At 37.5% G+C, this 19,306-nt stretch overlaps 1 protein-coding gene across 14 annotated transcripts in view; it reads left to right on the forward strand.

Annotated features, from left to right (window-relative positions):
* Positions 1-19,306, forward strand: part of HECW2 (HECT, C2 and WW domain containing E3 ubiquitin protein ligase 2) — a 195,047-nt gene that overhangs the window by 126,756 nt on the left and 48,985 nt on the right. For 12 of the 14 annotated variants that reach the window (XM_040562668.1, XM_040562667.1, XM_040562669.1 and 9 more), the window contains 9 exons: positions 660-735; positions 3,862-4,031; positions 6,467-6,609; positions 9,695-9,795; positions 10,860-12,194; positions 13,402-13,497; positions 16,919-17,069; positions 17,461-17,564; positions 18,983-19,107. In XM_040562668.1, coding sequence (XP_040418602.1) covers positions 660-735; positions 3,862-4,031; positions 6,467-6,609; positions 9,695-9,795; positions 10,860-12,194; positions 13,402-13,497; positions 16,919-17,069; positions 17,461-17,564; positions 18,983-19,107 — 2,301 coding nt within the window. Of the gene's footprint in view, positions 1-659; positions 736-2,143; positions 2,528-3,861; positions 4,032-6,466; positions 6,610-7,820; positions 7,860-9,694; positions 9,796-10,859; positions 12,195-13,401; positions 13,498-16,918; positions 17,070-17,460; positions 17,565-18,982; positions 19,108-19,306 lie in introns of those variants that run through there. The other 2 variants (XM_040562678.1, XM_040562679.1) reach the window with 2 other exon arrangements.

A 19,306-nucleotide genomic window follows, 5' to 3' on the forward strand; every position in this document is an offset into this window, starting at 1 on the left:
GGTTGCACATCTCTGTCTGGAGAGAAATTTGTCTGTCAGCTGAAGGAACTGTTCTGTGGATATAGCAATTTAGACATTAATACATGAGAAGCCTTTTATTTTGAGGTAATGCTTTTACCTAGTCAGAGATTTCTGTAGAAACCAAACCTGAATATATGTGTAGTATAAGCATAGCTTTTAGATGACATTTGTATTGATATCGTTGATGTAATTTTCCATTTACAAAGACCTTTCATTCATAAATCTGAAGGTTTTTGATCTCATTGATCCCATTACCTTTTTTGTTGCATGGTAAATTGCCCACTTGTGAAAAGTGACAGAAGTTACACATGCTGTCACTGGCTAGCTTATGCTTTCACATATATATTACCAGTCCATACTGTTGATTTTATTTTATAAAAATGAAACTCACAAGAAAATAGTGTTTCCCTTTCTGTGATTGATTTTCTGTTTGGAAGATTCCAAGGACTAGTGTATTAACACCATGTGGTGTAAATAATATTTTCCTAGAAATGGATGCTGTAGCTTCGTCCCTGGTAACAGGCAGTAATTGGCCTGATTCTTCCCATGCATGCCTCTATGCAGCTGCATAATCATCTTCAATAATGTATAAAGCAGATGAAAACTTCTGTGGCATGTTATTTCTTTCTTCTCTTCAGATGGGAGTAGAAGGCACGGATGAAGGTGCTTCTGGAGCCCAGCACTCTCGGAAGTTAGTCAGCTTTACCCTATCAGGTAAAAAAGACAACACAAATACGCTTTTTACAAATTATTTTTATAAAAAAATAATTAGATGTTCTAAAAATCTTTAAAAATGGAGCACTTTTCTTCCTTAGCTTCTCTAGGAGCACACTCTAGTGGCTTGAAAGATATCATTTCTTTAGAACTTCTGTTTGAAAACAAGCCAGATTGACAAATCTCCAGGAATGAAAGAAACGAGTTTGATGAATCTCAGCATGAGAAATTTACAAAAATTTCTAGTTTGTGCAACGAACAAAAAAAAAATTTTAGCCTCTAAATAAAATGCAAGCTGGTTCTGTCACTTTTAAGAAAGTAGTAACAAAGCAATAGCTGCAAGTAGTGGTTTAAAAAGAAAAAAAAAATCTTTACTTGTAACAGACAGCTAAGCTGTCACTACAGTAAAATAGCTGAGGGATACAGTCTACCAGCTTCACTTGTTTTGATTAGCACTTTATTCCACAGGAAGTCTTGTTAGACCAGAGCATATTCAACTTCAGTGAAGACAGAAAAAAATGTTTCTGAATACTGAGGAGCTGACAATGAAAACATGTAAACGCTGTAGGAGTAGAGCAGAAGACAATATACTTTGATATGGTCTTGCAGCAGTTAATCAGTATAGCACTAATACATTGTAGAGTCACATAGAGAGCTAGAAAGATAATTGTTTTGTGAAATCTGAAAAACCTGTTGTGTTTAATGGAATGTTACAACTCGGCTTGAGGAGTTTCCTAAATTTGTTTGAAAGATGTACTGCCTGAGAGGTCTGTCATGTACTTTCCAGAACGTTTTTGGTTGCTCATGTAGAATGTGGTGAGCCTGCATTTTGTTGTCATCTGAATGTGCCTCTTTAACTTTATTGTATCTTTAATGGATTTTTAGTGTGCTTATCAGAGAATGTTCTAATATCCTGGGTTTTGCATGGTGTAGTGACAGATAATTGTCTGACATCTTTTGATTAAGATGCTAGAGAACTGTATTTTTGAAGCCAAAATGAACTATCTGGTCCTGACTTCTCATGTGACTATGTTAACAAACAAATACGATAACTCTAAATGTAAGATTATGTTAAACCTTAAACTGAAATTGTGGCAAATCAAAGCTGAGCCATGATTCAGTGATGACATTATTTCCTACATTTCATGCTGTACTCCTTTGGAGGACAGCATTGTTTTCTTTGAAATATGTTTGTGAATTACTCCTTGTGCAGAAAAATAATTTTATTTTTGAGAATTTCTCTGTATTATTTTAGACTTAGAAATTCACTTTTTCAAGGAGTTCTCAAAATGTTTGCGGGTGATAACCTTCTCTTTTGTTGACAGGTTTCAAGATACTACCTAGCAATAAGTTTCGAGCAGTGGGAAATTTTTTATTTTTTTTTTAATTACAGAAAAAAAAAAGAGATGAAACGATCAACTCTCACAACCATACTACCAAATCTGTTGCATAAGCTTTTGCCATCACTAATAAATTGTCTGGGTTATGGACTCTCTGACTGAAAACAGTCAGTTGATTCTTTGCATTCAGATAAATGCATTTCAAATTGTTGAATATCTCATGATGGGAAGAGATGTTTTCTAGTGATCTCTAAAATGAATACAGAATACTTAAGAGAACCACTTGGCTATATCTTCCTCACTAGGTACCGTTAATAAATCATGATTCTATCTCTCATACATCATTAGTGGTATTCTATGATTTATTACCATATTATACTAGTAAATCAGTGTGAAAATATATTATTGATGGAGTAGAAGAATCTTCTGCCACATGCCTGAAGTTCTTACAGGTTTGTAATCTGTGCTTGTGCAGACTGATATAAATCAAAATTATGTGGATATGCTTCTATTTTTTTATTTTTTTTAAGGCTGTAGAGGAACTGCTTTGCATTTTCATTGTTCACATGTCTTAGTCTTTTCAGGCTTTTCCCCCCTTTCATAGCTGGTGAAATACCATGTGCCATTGCACACAGAGGATCTTTGTTAGAAATTTTGCTGTGGTCTCTCGTGTAGGAGTTTCTGAACAGCTTTAGCGCAAAGATCGTGATAGAGAGTAATGTATATACTTGCTGTAGTTGCATATACAAAGTTGTTGCTTCTAAAGGCTGTTACTCAATATTTCATAGTATTTTACTATACAGCTTAATTTTGAACTGTAGGCAGGTCTTTTTTCTTTTTTTTTTTAACTGACTGTGAAGATGTAGTATTTGATTTCAGTGCAGTGAATTTTGCCAGCATGTATAAACTGCTCATCTAAGTATATATGTGCCAATTGCATTAGGGTCATGAAGACTGTGTGCAGCATATTGGAGAACCTAATGGAGAGAGGCACAAAAATCTTAAGCTTCAGCAAACCTAAACAGACAAATATTTTACAGTTAAGTTTAAAATCTAATATTGTAGCACAAATGACCTCTTTCTTTCTGTTCTTGATGAAGCTTATACTCTCGCTGAAGTGCGTAGGTATAAGATGTGCATCTGAGGAAATTCTTGTTTATTGTTGAAAGTTGGCACGGGCTGCGATACTGAGATTTCCCTAGCAAGAAAGAAGCATTTTCAGAAAACCTTGCATCCTTTTAAGTGGGATAGCTTATCTTCTTCTAAGTTGGGATAAAGTGTGCATCATAGGCCAGAGCAATCTCGGTGAGGAATATTTAAAGTCATGTTTCTCAAAGTCTCAGCTTTGGGAGAGCTTGAGTTCACTACATTACCTCCCATACAGTCTTTTTAATCTTAGCTATTTCTCCTCAAGCAGCAAAAGAGCAACTACTGTATGGCGGGGTTTTTTTTTTGTTTGTTTTAGGGTGGAAATACCTTGCTGAGAAAAATATTTGTTGCTCATTTGAATGTTTGTGCTCTGTTTGTATTACAAATGACTGGAGTCCAAAATGTAAATGAGGACGTCAATACTTTTCCTCCCTGTGTTCTCTTAGGAAAACACTTGACTTCCTGCTTCAACTATCTTCTGTACATTGGATCCAGTTACTCTATTAGCAACTTTAAGTTGCTTTATTTAGTGGTTTACGGTGAATTGATTTCCTGGGTAATATTTTAGGAATGCGCTACTTTGTGAACTAGCTTTAATTTACTCTGTTCCTTTTTCCTTCCTTGTTTTGCTTTAAAGATATTAGAGCAGTTGGGCTTAAAAAAGGCATGTTCTTCAACCCCGATCCTTATCTAAAGATGTCCATTCAGCCAGGCAAGAAAAGTACATTTCCTACATTTGCTCATCATGGTCAGGAAAGAAGGTCGACCATCATCAGTAACACAACTAACCCTGTTTGGCACAGAGAGGTAATGTATGCCTTTTGAGAGCTCTTTGTAAGCTGATGCAGTATACTAGGCTTGTATTTTCTCTTTATGCATTAGTCCTTACTCTGTGAAGGCTGGGAGCTTATTCTGTAGCTAGCTATTTAAACTGACACCAAAATTGTAGTAATTTTAGGAACCCCGTTGTTGGAAAGAAACAGCTATCATCTGCATATTTATGCCATGTGTTTAAGCTGCAGTGCTGTGAGGTTTTCATTTGCTTCTCTGCTAAAAGAGTTGGAATCACTCAACAGCCCTGTAGATCCCTTGAAATTGCAAAAAATAAATTAATTAAAATGGATTATATGTTGTGGGAAGACTCTTTAAGAAAAGGTACAATAAGAGAGCATTTATGCTTAGTGATGGCAATGATTGCTCATTTGGAAATGATATCCTCAGTGTGCATAGCAGGTGGCAAGCGTTCAATTTTGCCAGGCAGAGTGGATGCTCTTTGTTAGAAGCCAGTTTTCTAGATTGGTTTATACCAGGTATGTTGTGCAGGTCTTAAAGAAGGAACTTGAACTGCTCAGTCCCACAACTGTCTTTGAGCACAGAAGAGCAAGGCAGTGTCTTTGAAGATTAATATTTAAGTGGGAAACTGTGAACATTGTTCTTAACCCTTTTGGGACCAGTTAGCAGCATTCTTGATCTGCGCCTATTTTCTATTGAGCAAATGCCTATACTCTGTTTGAATGTTAATATGTTCTTTAGGAAGATCAGAAAATTGAGTGGGATTGGAAAATATTTCCACAAATTACAGTCAAACAAGCAGTAAAGCAGAAGAGAGCAGTGTGAACATTAGCACTGCCCAGGGGTGCTTGGTTGTGGGAAAGACTGTAGATTTGTGGAAGACTTAAAATCTTAGAAGTATATGAGTTTTAATCTCTAAACTGATTCTTCATCTTTCTATCTGTCCATTTCATTATTCAGTAGATAGGAAGAAAACCTATTCTTATTTTTTCCCCCTTTTTTTCTCCTCCAGTTCTCCTTGTTTTTTTGAAGCTTATTAGAAAAGTGATAATGTTCACTGGTGCACACATTGTATTGGCTTGCTGTAACTGCTGCATCTTCCCTCTAGCAATGCTCTGATGATACCAGCTTATGATTCCATTATCTAGGCTGTCCTAGTGGTGCAGGATGGATCCTGTTTTACATCTACTCCTTTCTGAAAAATAATTTGCAATTTTCTATTAAACTGAGAAACAAATTTTAAGTTCTTTTTATCCCAGGAACCCAGCTCTACCCAGCATGAGGGAGTTTTTTTAATTCCTGGCTCAATTTAATTGCTGGTTTTGAATATTTTCAGCCAATATCTACAGCTGAGCTGAGTTGTTCCTTCTTTTGTTTCTTGTTCAGTACCTTGTCATCTATTTAGCTAGATGTACATTAGCCAGTTTGCTCAGAGGTCTTAAAGATGGCAGACAGTAAAAGTGTAACCAGATGACTTTGGCTTTTCTGTAGATTTTACCCGTACTTTTTTGTTTGTTTGACATCTTACAATCTAGAGGAAAAAACATCTTTGGTTTCTAAGTCTGCTTTCCTAAGGGAATTTGTCATCACATTGTGTGTAAGCGTGCTTCCCTGCTGATATGCGTGCTCAAATACGTGCCCTGTACCTCTGTTGAATCTTTTGGCCACCTTCAGCCAGACTTAGCAGAGCAGCACAGATGCCAAATATGAAGTATTCATAAATTCATGAAAACTGATGCTAGGCTGAAGAGAGTGACTGTGACGCTGTTTCCCCCCACAAGGGAAAGTGGAAGGATGATCTTACAAGACATCACAAAACCTTTTATAAATTAGTGCCATCTTGTATGAAGGCCTCAAGTGCAGGAAAAGCTTCTGTTAGAGCTTACTGGGAAGATTTATGAACTTTGGTGCAAAAATCTATGGAAAATTCCTCTCCTTTAGTTTCAGTGCTCATGAAAATACTGCCTGTGCATTGTCCTTCCAATGTCATGCATACAAAAAATTACAACAAAACGTGGTGTTGGAGGGGAAGTTCACTAAGCACAGACTAGACTGAGGCACTCCTCCTTTCTTCTGCATTGATTCTGCTACTCTCCTGTAGCATGACAGAGTACAGTGAGGATTCCTTCTCTTTGTGCTTTCTAGTATCCAAATTGAAGCAAGCACTAGTATACATTGCTTTCTCCTTTCTGATGTGGACCATGAAAGTGCTTTCATCCAGTGCAGCTTCTTACCAAACGTGTATTTTCAAGGAATGGTAAAAAGATAGAGGTTTTCTGAGAGGCCAAATTCAGTGCTTAATAATGACATTGACATTGTTTTGCAATATGGAAACTGCCGTAGTCACCAATCGCTGCTTTTAGAGTTCACTGCAAGCTACTAGTAATTATGCACATGCCTTCTGAATGAAGATATATTGATATAGTGTCAAATATGTTCTTTCCTTCCAGAAATATTCTTTTGTTGCACTTCTAACAGATGTCTTGGAAATTGAGGTTAAAGACAAATTTGCCAAGAGTCGTCCAATCATCAAGCGCTTTCTTGGGAAGCTAACCATACCAGTCCAGAGACTATTGGAGAGACATGCAATTGGGTAATTAGTACATTCTTAATGCTAACTTTCATTTGTCAGGGAGATTCAACATCTAGGATACTGGCACAGAGCAGCCTTTCTGGCTTAGTGGCACAGGCACAATTTGTACTGTAACTGTAGTAAGAAATTAAAGTGGAATTTGAATAGCCTTATTGCCCAATTGGAAAATGGTGGTGTTTCTAACCCCATTCTGAATACACATACATCTTTTTATATATGTTTATAATTTGTTTCCAACTTAGTGTCTTTATACAAAAAATAATTACCCTCCTAAAAAATGTTACCCTATGGCTAGCTAATCAAGAAGCAAACTGTTATCACAATGCTGTATGATTGTGTGCAAATTTTTTAGAACAAGCAAATTTTATTGTATCACTTTTACATCTCTTTTATTTTTATTTGTCAATTTAAAAGAGAGATTTAATATCTGTTCAGCTAATTGACTAGAACTGCAAGGCTATGACTCCTTATTTTTCAGAGTGCTGGTGTACTACCAAATTAAAATGGCCTTATGCTATGAATAGAGAACTAATGGAACTCAAAATTAATCTATTGTGTTGTTTTTAGATGTTCTGTTCATTTTTTTGTGGCAGTCTGTTATGGTTTAAAGAAGCAAGTAACAAATTTTTAAGATGTTTTGTACTTCAAGATGATTACTGGACTGCATATTGTAGTGTAGTCAAATGGATGATCAAATTAGGCCATCAGACAGCCATATGCACTCGGAAAAGCCTGAGACTTGGTACCTAGGCACTGTGATACAGTGCTGGTGTAAAACAAATGGCTGGAGGTCTGCAAGAGATGCAGCTGTGAATGCAAAACTGTAATTTTACCTGTAAGAGAAAGCAGTCATTGTAGGGTATGTTATTATGTCTAAATATTTTGACATTTATTTGTTTTATTTGACAAATTAGAAAAAGTAATTCCTCAAAAGACAATGGGAGGAACTGAATTATTCAAATGTGCTTTGTATAGAACCTAACTCAAAGATAATGAGTTTCCATTAACTTAAGAGGCCATTGGATGAGGCCTACGAGGAATGATGGTGAAAGAAAATCTGTATGTTCTTGCCTGAAAGTTTAAGGGAGTGGCAGCATCATCAACCTTTCACACAAAAAGTAGGATATAAACAACTGGCCTCCTTTTTCACAGATACTCTCATCAAAGTAACATGTTGCATAAATGGAGAAAAGCAAACTCAATTTGAAAAGAGTTTTCAGCTTTAAGTTTCCAAAGTGGTGGTTACACTGGTAAGTAATGTAAGAACAAAATTGTAAGAGTAGCTTAAAATTCTGACGACATCTTCTGATAAAGAATTTTAATTAAAAAAAAAAAAAGTAGAAAAAAAAAGCCTGCCGAAGAGCATACAACCTAACTTCAAGGTTTTAACCTAAGAATCGCTTCATCTCAACGAATCGTGATATGTTGGAGCAAGCAGCTTTTTCTAATAAATCTGCACACGGCTAGATACTCAAAAATAGCACAGTGATACAGACTGGCTTCAAAACCTATATTAGGGTGTTCATTTCCATGCTATATTCCAAAACTGCTCTGGGATTTCTATTGGCGTGAGAAGTGAAACCTGACTGCTGGTCTCGAAGACATTTCCTGTTTTCTTCTCTGTACTGTTCACTTCTCTGTACTGTTCTGTACACTCTGTTCTGTGTATTTGATATACCAAATCTTTTTGGGATATGGAAGGCTATATAATAAATATGTAGCAAAAACATGGGTAAGTATTCAGTTTTGTTTTGCCATGTTGCAGTTAGAACTGACATTAAATCAATCTTGCAGTTATTTTTACCAATTTATCTGTATTTGTTGCTTGTTTGTGCTTTTTGTGCTCGTATTTGATGCTATTGATTCGTCTGAATCCAAAGCAGACATTGTTAATGTCACTGCTTTCTCTAATCTTGTAGTGCCTAGAGCATTGTAAGCCTTATGTAAAAAGTGTGGAATTCACAGCTGGCAGTCTTCTGAGGATTCCCCGAAGTCTAATTGAAGAATTGCAATTGGAGTACTGAGCAATGAGTCTGTGACACAGATTCAGGACACAATATTGTGATGATTTGATGTCCTGTGGCCCACATACAGTGTGGAGAGGTTGCTTTGCCTTAAGTTGTCCACTCAGGGCTTTTTTTGCTCAAAGCTGATGTTTGGATGCAAACTGCTGAAGTTTATCTCTATAATTGCCTTATATTCTGTTTAGTCTGTCACTTAGTGTAGTAAGAATGTTCCCTGTAGAGGGAGAGATTTTTATTATACCAGTACAAATCTAATTGGATAAGTAGCAGCAATTTCCCATGAAGGTCTTCAGCAGCCCCCTCCTCTCCCTTCAGCTGTGTCAGATGTGCTGAAAGTGACTGGGGCTGTAAATTCTGGCTGTGTGTAGCCTAGGATCTTATCCTGTCTCAAGCTGACACAAGTACTTAATCAAGTCTGAGTCCTATTGAAGTCAGAAACACTTAAGAAAGTATTTGAAGTTTAATCTTAGCATTAAAAGCTTTTCTAAGTAATAATGTGTTTAGGCAGATGCAGAACTGCTTTACTGAATGAGAAATAAAATGTGAAGAAACTATTAGGATTTTTTTTTTTTACAGTAAAAACCACAAGGGGGCAGAAGGTTTTCAGAAATGAAAGGTTTTTGTTAATAATAAAACATATTTTCTGATGGAGGAAGGAGAAGCTAAGGGAGAGGGATCCTTTTCAGTTTGGTTTCTTTTGGAATTAAAAACAGATTTAGGGATATGTGAGAGTTCATAGGGCACAATCTGAATTTGAAAATGATAAATAGTAGTTTGTTAGGCTGTTTTGTGCATCAACAAACAGTATCTTACACTATTGTTGGTATTTGTGCTTTTTCATACAAGCCATTCTATGTGGCTAATCTTAAAAGTGTAATAGAAGTTACCATCTCTCACACTGACTCTACCTGATAAGAACTTCTGATACAAAATATTGGAAAAATAAAACCAGTCAAAATTTGGGGGGAAAAAAAAGCATGCATGCACAAAACAAAACAAACGAACAAAAAACACACATACACACAAAAACACCAAAGCCAACAGTATATTTATTTTTGCAGAGACCAGATTCTCAGTTATAATCTTGGCAGAAGGCTCCCAGCTGATCATGTAAGTGGCTATCTCCAGTTCAAAGTGGAAATCACATCTTCAGTTCATGAAGGTGAGACTTTGTCACTGATCTGAATCCCTAGATAGTTGTATAGAGAGAATTTCTATGTATTTATGTTTCTAACATTTTCTGTGAAAATTAACTCCCCCATTAACTCCCCTCTACTGTAGATTTTCCTAGTGGGATTCATATTTTAGGTATTTCAGATATGGCTTTGGAGATAGTAATTCCAAAACACCAACATTTATTCTGTTATTTTTCTTTTTATCCTATTGTTTTCCCGATTTATTAGATATATTTTAAATGAATGTGCTTATGATTCTCATTTTATGGGATTGATGAGGGAATCTAATTCTTTCTTCTCACTCTGTGACATGTGCCTTGGCTACCTTTGGCTGAGATGAGCAGTTGCAAGTAAGATTCTGCCTCTGTGTCCATGCTGATCACTCTGTCCTATCCCCCTTTTACAGGACTGAGAATTACCTGTTATGGTTATAAAGATACACGTGTCTATTAGGCGTTTTTTTCATACCAAAACGTATTTAATATTTTGTGAACTTTGCTTAGGTAGATTCCCATTCTTTACAGTGGAAAAGTCTGTTAAGTTTATTCAAACTAACTGTTGTGTATAGAATTGTGTATCAATGCACAATTTGTGATTGCTCATGTGATCTCAGGTGCGGGTTTACATGCTGCTAAGGACAGCTGGCATCAGTGACTGGTTTTGTATAAATCCTGCTTCTGCATATAAGAGAGATGCTGTAGAAAACCCGTTCCTTGTTTGTGAGGCTGGTTTTGCAGGCAGTTTGTCAAGATGCTTGGCAATGCTTTGTCTTTTGAAAGCAAAATAGGAGTCCTCTAAAGTAATATTCCATGCCTGTGAAATTTTCTATGACCTATAAAATAGGGCAGACTTATACAGAGAAAATTCTGTGATTGCTGTTATAATGATGTAGATGCCTGTATTGTTTTAATTGCATTTTCTTCACTTACTTGTCTGATTGAAATAAGCCAACATCTTGAAAGATGTGATGTATCACTTCTGTGATGCTGGGAAAATATAATGAACTGTCTATGCATTACATGTTTCACATTCAGTTGTTGTGTCTCTGCAGATGCATCACCAGAAACAGTCGGCACTTTGCTAGGAGTGAACTCTGTAAATGGAGACTTGGGGAGCCCCTCTGATGATGAGGACATGCCAACAGGACATCACGATACATCCACAGTGTGTTCCAATGGGCCAGTCCTTGAGGAATCTTCTGGAGAAACAATCCAAAGACATATTTTAAGGACTAGTACAACTCTGGAAACAGACCAGGATGAGATAACCTCAGGTGCTTCAAGATCATCACCTACAAGAGGTCGCCAGGACTCACTAAATGACTATCTGGATGCAATAGAACACAATGCTCATCCCAGACCTGGGACGTCTGCCTCTGGTGAACGTCCACGTGGAGCCTCCCCAAAACTGAGGAGTAGCTTCCCTACTGACACAAGACTTAATGCGATGCTTCACATTGACTCGGATGAAGAGGAACATGAGCTACATCAAGACCTGGGTTTTCCATCTTCCTTGGAAGATGATGGTGGTTTGGTAATGCTTAATGGTGCTACAAGAAGTGTTGAAAGAGATGGTTTAAGTTGCTCATCAGATCAGGTAACACAGGGGCCTGCAGAGAATGAAAATGTTTCAGCCTCTGAAGCTCCTTTGCCTTCAAGTGATGACCAGCCAGAGAGTCTCCCAGAGCTTCCACCATCACAGTTAGCAGAAGGGGAAAGTCCACAAGGTTCTCAAAGTGAAACACCAGCAGAGCAGGCTGGCAGAGGGTCGTATGCTGCTCAGGAGGTAGAGCAGCCTCCTAGCAGTACAGATGCAGGAGCTGCCGATGCTGCTGCTGGGAGCAGAAGGGGTGTTAGTGAAACGGAATCCATTGATCAAGGGTCTGAACCTTCCCAGCTGTCATCAGAAACTGAGCAGAGTGATCCTGCTCGCACGGAAAGTGTCAGTGAGGCTAGTACCCGACAGGAAGGGGAGAGCGATGTGGAAGGGGCAGACAGCTCTTGCAACGAAAGTGCAACTGTGCGTCGTTCCTCAGTTGAAATGCGGTGTTCTTTTGAAAGTGCTAGGTTTCCTGAGACTCCCACCTTCTCTCCTCAGGAAGAGGAAGAGGGAGCTTGTGCCACTGATGTGGCTAGAACTCAGCCAGCTGCTGAAACACAAGACTTTGCAAGTACTTCGGGCTCTTTGCCTGCAGTACAGTTACCTCAGGAGGAAGTACAGGAGGCTGAAGCAGGTGAATTACAAGACCAAGAGGAAGCAGAAGAAATCTGGCAAAGAAGAAGTCTGCAGGCGGCAGCTGCCAATAGCCAGTCTCAGGATGAAGAAACGGAAGGAGCCCAAGCAGCTTGTGAGGGTGCCACAGCACAGGTTGAAGGAGCTACTGGAGGTAACAACTGCAGGAGGCACTCTAATAAGTGACCTTTCTGCAGCCAGTAGAAATTAATTAAAAATGAACATCTGAAAGTAAAGATCTTAAATTATCAATGTCATTATCTTTCAAAGGTTTTCTTCTTGTGAGACTTAATTCTTTGTTTGAGAGACACTTGGGATTTTTGATTTAACAAAAATACCAAAACTGAAATATCCAAGACATGTTTATTTTGAAATAGGACATATTTTAATTCTTGAGAGAGTATTGAGAAGGAGTGTGAAGAAAAGAATTTCACAGTGTTACCTTGCTTGCTAGATAATTTTTTAGTCATGTTTCAGGCTGATATCTTACCTTTTGCAGTTACTTATATGTATGGACACATCCTAGCACAGTTGGAACCATGGGAAAAGAAGACTGCATTACTCAAGACCATAAAACTTCTCCCATCTATAAAGTTATTTTAGCAGTTCAGGATTTCATATCTCACTAAAATCACAGAAAATAGAAATGTGTCCATTGCAGATTTTTTTCAAGCACATTTTGCAATGGATCATCCATTCTCTTTCTACAGAGATTGAAGTGGATCTAATTAAGTGGGTGCAATCAAATTGGATTTCTGCGTCTTTTTTTGTAACATTTCAGAAGTTCAGAGCTCATTTCCCTATCTTTGAAGTCCATGCTGTTCTGCATATGTTTGTAGTTAATCTTATCTACTCTATTTATCCTGGTGAAATATAATTTTGGAATTTTTTCAAATGCTGTCAGTACATTCTTTTACATCATTTTCTAGACATTTAAGACTCTTTGCTAGGTGTCAGATTACACCATACATTGCTAATCAATATTGCTGCAGCAAGGAACGTCAGTGGACAGTTAGAGCAGATTTCTGTGGTGGCCAGGTGGATGTAGCTTTGCCCATGTCCCTTGGTGGGATATGACTCAGGCACATGCAACTGTTAGTGCCCTGGCTTTCATTGGTCACAAGTGGATGCATCGTGTCCCAAGAGGTAACATTTCCAGGACCAGGACTGCAGAGTATGCCAGAGAAATCACCCTGATCCGTAGACATGACTTATTTTGCCAGAAAAGCCAGATGATTAATAGATATATCCTAAAATGTCATAGTCCTGCAGAAGTTTTAGTGTGTCTTGTTCTCTTCAGAGGCAACATTATGGTTTCCCCACATTGACCGAAAAGTAATTTGTGGGCATTTTGTTTCTAGGTGCTCAAGCCAATGGCCATCAGCCCTTGAGGTCGCTGCCTTCGGTACGTCAGGATGTTAGCCGGTACCAGAGAGTGGATGAAGCTCTGCCACCAAGTGAGGTTCTTCATACTTTAATTGTGGGTTAGGCTGCCAAGATGTCATTACTGAGATCTCATTATGTTTCATTTTTAAATGTGAGAACTGAGAATGAACAACTGAGAAGTTCTTAATGAGGAAGGATGATGATTAAGTCTAGTGCTGTTTCGTGAAAGGCATTGTGCTCAGTCTGCAAACTATGAGGATATGTTATGATAATTATACCTGATGTATACAGACTTGCTAAGTGAAATTTGCAGAGAAATTAGGAAGGCATGATGCTGCCTTTTCAACAGGCAGTGCACGTGAGTAGGGAGGTAAGGTGATATGCTATGTGACATGCTCTGAGGGAAAGATAGCAAGCACACTGAAATCTATGAATATGTCATATATGGTGATGATTTGCAAAGAAATATCTAACATCTTTCTCTGCTCATAGATTACATGAAAGGTGTCTGTGTTTTCCTTGCATTTTCCGAGGCTGTGTCAAGGCATTTGAATTAAAATAAATCTGGATATTAAGCAATTGTTGGATGAGCTAAATTGACTGAGAAATTGTCATTTCTTTAATACATACAGAAAACACATTGCTCACAGTTTTTGGACTGACACTCTTTATTAAACGTGGGCAGTGGTGATCTATTTAGTCTTAGATGCTTAAAGAAAGGAGAAAGGAGGGTCAGAAAAAAGCTACATGGCTAATGAGGAAACATGGATTTAGAAAAGAAAAAAATCAGACCCAGTGAACTCAGTGGCAAAGCTCTATGATTTTGAAGAAGCCAGGAATTCAGGTATTTAATGTGCAATTAATAGATTCTATTCCGCTGTGTGAAATGGGACTGCATTTGCTGTGTAATTGGATAGGGTGGCTGTAAAGAGCCTGACAGCAGAACATGGATAGAATCACGTATCGGAATGCCAGATGATGAGAAGATTTTGCTCCCTGAGGATTCTGTTATAAGCAGTGCATATAACAAATTAGTCCTCTGCACAGATCCCAAAGTTAATTAACTGCCACCTCAATAACCCAGAATTATTTTTCACAAAATTATGCCTGGGAGACGTATAGTTCATTTGCATTTTTATCACTTTTCATGCTGAAGACAGAGAACGTTATGGAAGATCAGGTGTAATAACTTAGAAATGCATAGATACAGCTTTTGTAGCACCATGGTTTGTACATAGATTGCTTTTTGTGTTTCAGAAGCAAACGATACAATAACTACTTGGAAAAAACTATTAGAATGTTCATGGAAAAGGCTTGGCTGTGTGGAATTCTAAGATCTCTGACATTTGCTGGGATTTTACATAGTTGTACATGCACCAATCCTTTAAAATCAAGGCCCAATGCCAAGTTTATGTTAATCATTTGTCTGCTAATATGAATGAAATCCTAAATACTAATTGTTGCCTAGATTCATTTTCTTCACCAAAGCTCTGCCCAGAACAGGTCTCTAGAACAGAATATGCCTAGTATGTCTGCCTAGAACATGTAACATTTAAAACTCCTACATTCCTGGGGAAAAATCAACAAATACCAGCTTGAAGGCTCACCCTTGATCAATTAAAATTTCACAATTTAGCAAGCTAAGTCCTTTGTAACATGTTTGACCAACAACAGTTTGACTAAAGGAAGATTTTTTTGTCCATCACAGCACTGATAGAAGTCCTTTACTTTAGAACACATTGCACAAGCATTCAGACTTGCTTATTTAAAGACGAACGCAGGCAAAGCTGCTCTTTCTGTCTCAAGAACACATTACAGAAATGGTGACTGTGTTGGAATTAGACATCACTACAAGAAAAATCTCAGCTGTTATACAGCATTTAAGGGTTTGAAATCTATGTGGAATGGTGAAACGTGTATTTTTATTTCATCAGAAAGATACCGCTTATTAATTTGAACTTTTCACAGAATCATCTCTTCCAATCTTTTTTTTTGTCTCTGGGGGGAGAAACTTTTTCAGAGAATGCTGAAATGTTTCAGTTTGCTTTTTTGAGATAGAAATTAAATTATTTTTTCTTTTTGTGGAGTAACTTTGAAATGCATTATATTTTGTATAGCAAGTACATTGATGAATCCATAACCTTTGCATCGTTGCAATTTTGTTTATTTTGAACTTTTAATTTGCAATATAGTACAAAATTCTGGATTTTGCTTATGGATTTGGAGAAAGATGACATCAACATACTTATTTTCTCCTGGAATTGTAATTTGTTTGTTAAACAGTTCTCTTTATTCTTACACTATGGTGTTTCTTTTTCTGTTCTTACTCCAAGTTTACTTTCCTACATAGCTCTTGTTTACAGTAATAATACTCTAATCACTAATAGGCTGTTCTGATTATGAACCACAAAGATAGAAGAACAATTTGCATTGCGGCCAGCTAAAATACACAGCAGTCTTGCAGAGATGATACATTCAGTTTATCTCAGAACTTTTTTTTTAACCTCTTTGTGAGTCAACTCACCCTACAGTGTAGTGCAGCGAGCTGCTTAGCTGCCTTCAGTTGTTGACAGAAGTCATAATACACATGCAGTAACAAAGCCTGAGGTTTTAAGGCTGTCAGTACTAAACAGTTTACAGTAGAATTTAGTTTTCCTTCTCTGCTGTCAGGATTTTTCTATCCCCTCTTTCCTCGTCGAGCAGCGGTCATTTAGAATTGGTTGCCTGCCAGTGCTTTTTTGAATGTTACTGCAGGGACTGATGTTTCCACCTCGACTTGAAATATAGAAAGTCTCTCCTAAAAACCTTTTGAGCTGTTAAAGATTGTTTTTCAGCTGGTGACATGCTAAATGATTTGCACATTTTATGCAAAATCACGTGTATAATATGGACAGAGAAGAAATACTATATTCAGGTGATCTCATGCTGCTATCTTCTTTCTTTCAACCTGACTGTATGCTAGGTACTATTAATAAATGCAATGGTTCCTATTTTTTAATAGTTAGGGATGTCATATTCTGGTCTTTTGTAACACTGGTTGCAGAGATCAAACAGACCGTAATGGTTAGTGCTAGACTTCTAATGTTTTCCATAGTTTCTGTAGCAAAACCAAAACTGGGACAGCATTATAGTTACTGCTTGCACAAGAGGTTGACAGTATTACTGTTACTATCAGCTGGGGAAAAACAGTGACAGGTTTGCAAGGTTTTTGATATTTAGGCATTGGCTTACTGAAGTAGTTTTCATCTCATCTTTAAGTGCTTTTAGTTACATATGGATTCCATAGAACCTAAACTACTACAGGGAGTTTGACTTATGCGATACAGTCAGGGAAAAGCCTCTTAGCCTTTCAGTGAGAAAGTTCTGTGCTGAAGTCATCCTGTAATAGAGAAATGGAAACTTGGAACATTAGATTCAGTTACAAAGAGCTAAAATAAATACAGAAATAAAACCAAACACCTGCATAGTTAACAGTATTTTATTGCTACTTAGACTGGGAAGCTCGAATTGACAGCCATGGACGAATTTTTTATGTGGACCATGTGAACAGGACGACAACGTGGCAGCGACCCACAGCTCCCCCAGCCCCACAGATTCTCCAGCGGTCAAATTCCATACAGCAAATGGAACAGCTGAATCGCCGGTAAGAATTACCATTGTTGCTTGTGAATTGTGTGCTTACAAAACTGCATTCACTGTGATAAGACTGAACAATGAATACTGGGTCCCAGTTGCTATTGCAGCTGGCCATATGTATTTATTTTTATGTGACTGTTCCTTTTATGTTGCACGTGGGCTTCTAAGGCTTTCATATCCCACCTGTGTTCAACAGCTATGTGGATAAACAAAAATACCTGATAATGGTTTTCAGAAATTCAAAAGGCTCCTAATGCTGAAATTAGAGAGATTAGTGTATGTTAACCTACAAGGCAGAAAAGAAGGGCAAGCCCGACTTCATTATTAGAGTCCCTCGGAACCGGAGATGGATCACAGTTACCATATACTATATATAAAGTATAGTTTTCTAACTGTAGGTACCAGAGCATCCGCAGAACAATGACTAATGACAGGCCTGAAGAGCATACAAATGCAGTGGATGGAGCTGGAGAGGAAACTGACTTTCACCATTCTAATGCAGGTAAAAAAAAAAAAAAAAAAAAAAAAAAAGGATTTATTTCTTGCTAAATGGAGCATTCATCCTGTAGATGATTTATTTAGTGACATAAGGCAGAACATACTTTCTGCCCCTGAAAATCTGGGTTGCCATTTGTTTTCATTGTTGTCTACTTTTGAAGATTATGGCTCACCCTGTTTGATGTGCTGAAGAGATGAATGTGAGATTTAGAGCCTTTTTCTGTCAGTGCCTGACTGGGTAAAAATATAGGCAAGACATTTGCAGAGAAAGTATAAAATGGTGTGGTCTGGGTTACAAATATTTTTTTATAGGCTGCTACATTTTGAAATGGTAGAATATAGGACTAGAAAGGACTTTGAGCAGTCACCTATTTCATTTCCTTGGTGAAGGTAGATAGGATGAGCTACACCTAACCCATCCTTGCCAAATTCCAACTAACGTGTCCTTACTGTATACAGTCAGTGGATGTTCTGTAACATTGTGAAACAGACTATTCCTATTCTTGTTAGATCTCTTATTTTGTTGGTCCACTCAGGACTGTCTTCAGTTAGTCTGCAGCTCCTTAGGGATATTTCAGAAAACTAAATGTGTCTGTGACTGTTGTACTGAAAAGACTGGAAACTTCCTATGTCTTACAGACAAAACTTCTTACACATAATTATTCCTTTTTTTTTCCTGAATGATAGTAACCACCAATGTTCAGTCTTTGATCTGCAAAAATCACACCTGGACCTTTGTGTGCAGATCTTCAGCATAGAAGACTGATTATTCATCCTGTGTTTGTGCAGTTGATTATCCATACCTGCACATAGATCTTTTCATTTTTATAATGTGTCACTGTGGTTTTTGAATCTTTTCCATCCCGCTGTCCAGCTATTGCAGCATCTCCTAGTGGGAGTAAGTTCTGTCCTCCCTATTGAGTCATTAATAGAAGTAATGAATGGGACCAGACCCATACAGATCTCAATGGAACCTCGTTTGGTGTACCTTTTTTTTTTTTTTTTTTAACTTAAATGGTAACTATTCTTCAGTACATTGTTGAAACTGCTGTATACCCCTCATGTTTCTCCCCCAACATGATTCTGAGAGTATCAAGTAAATAGTGTTAAAGGCCTTTTAACATTCATAGGTTTGCCATGGGGACCTTGTTACAATTTATATATATGGACATGCTTGGGAACACAAATGATTGGAATTTATTTATTTATTTTAAATGATTGTAAACTCAAGTTCTGATATTTTCAAGATCATCAGTGCTATATTAAAAACATTTCAGGAGCAATTATAACATGTAATAAGTCTGAAATAATTGTATACACAGTGCTTTTCTTTCTTGTGTGAATCCATTTAATGTAGCTGTTTGCAGTAGTGTTTTGGTAATGATTATTAGTGGATGTCTTTGTCATTCACTTTGCTTTTAGATTTTCGAAGAGAGAATGTGCTGCCTCACTCTACCTCCAGATCCAGACTTACTTTATTGCTCCAGTCTCCCCCTGTGAAATTTCTTATCAGCCCAGAGTTCTTTACAGTGCTGCATTCTAACCCTGTGAGTATAGTTTGTACAGGTAAAAAAACTTACATAAATACGCGTTTATATATATGGATGTCTTGCATGCCAAGAGACTACTCAGTGTTTGACACTAAGGTACTGATAGTACCCAGGGAGGCAGGATAAATTCAAATGCTCATATCATTCCTTGCAAATGGTGAGCTATCAGAGATAGCTATAGTTGGTATTAGACCTA

Source organism: Cygnus olor, chromosome 6 (genome assembly GCF_009769625.2).
Source record: "Cygnus olor isolate bCygOlo1 chromosome 6, bCygOlo1.pri.v2, whole genome shotgun sequence".
Classification (NCBI taxonomy): Eukaryota; Metazoa; Chordata; class Aves; order Anseriformes; family Anatidae; genus Cygnus; species Cygnus olor.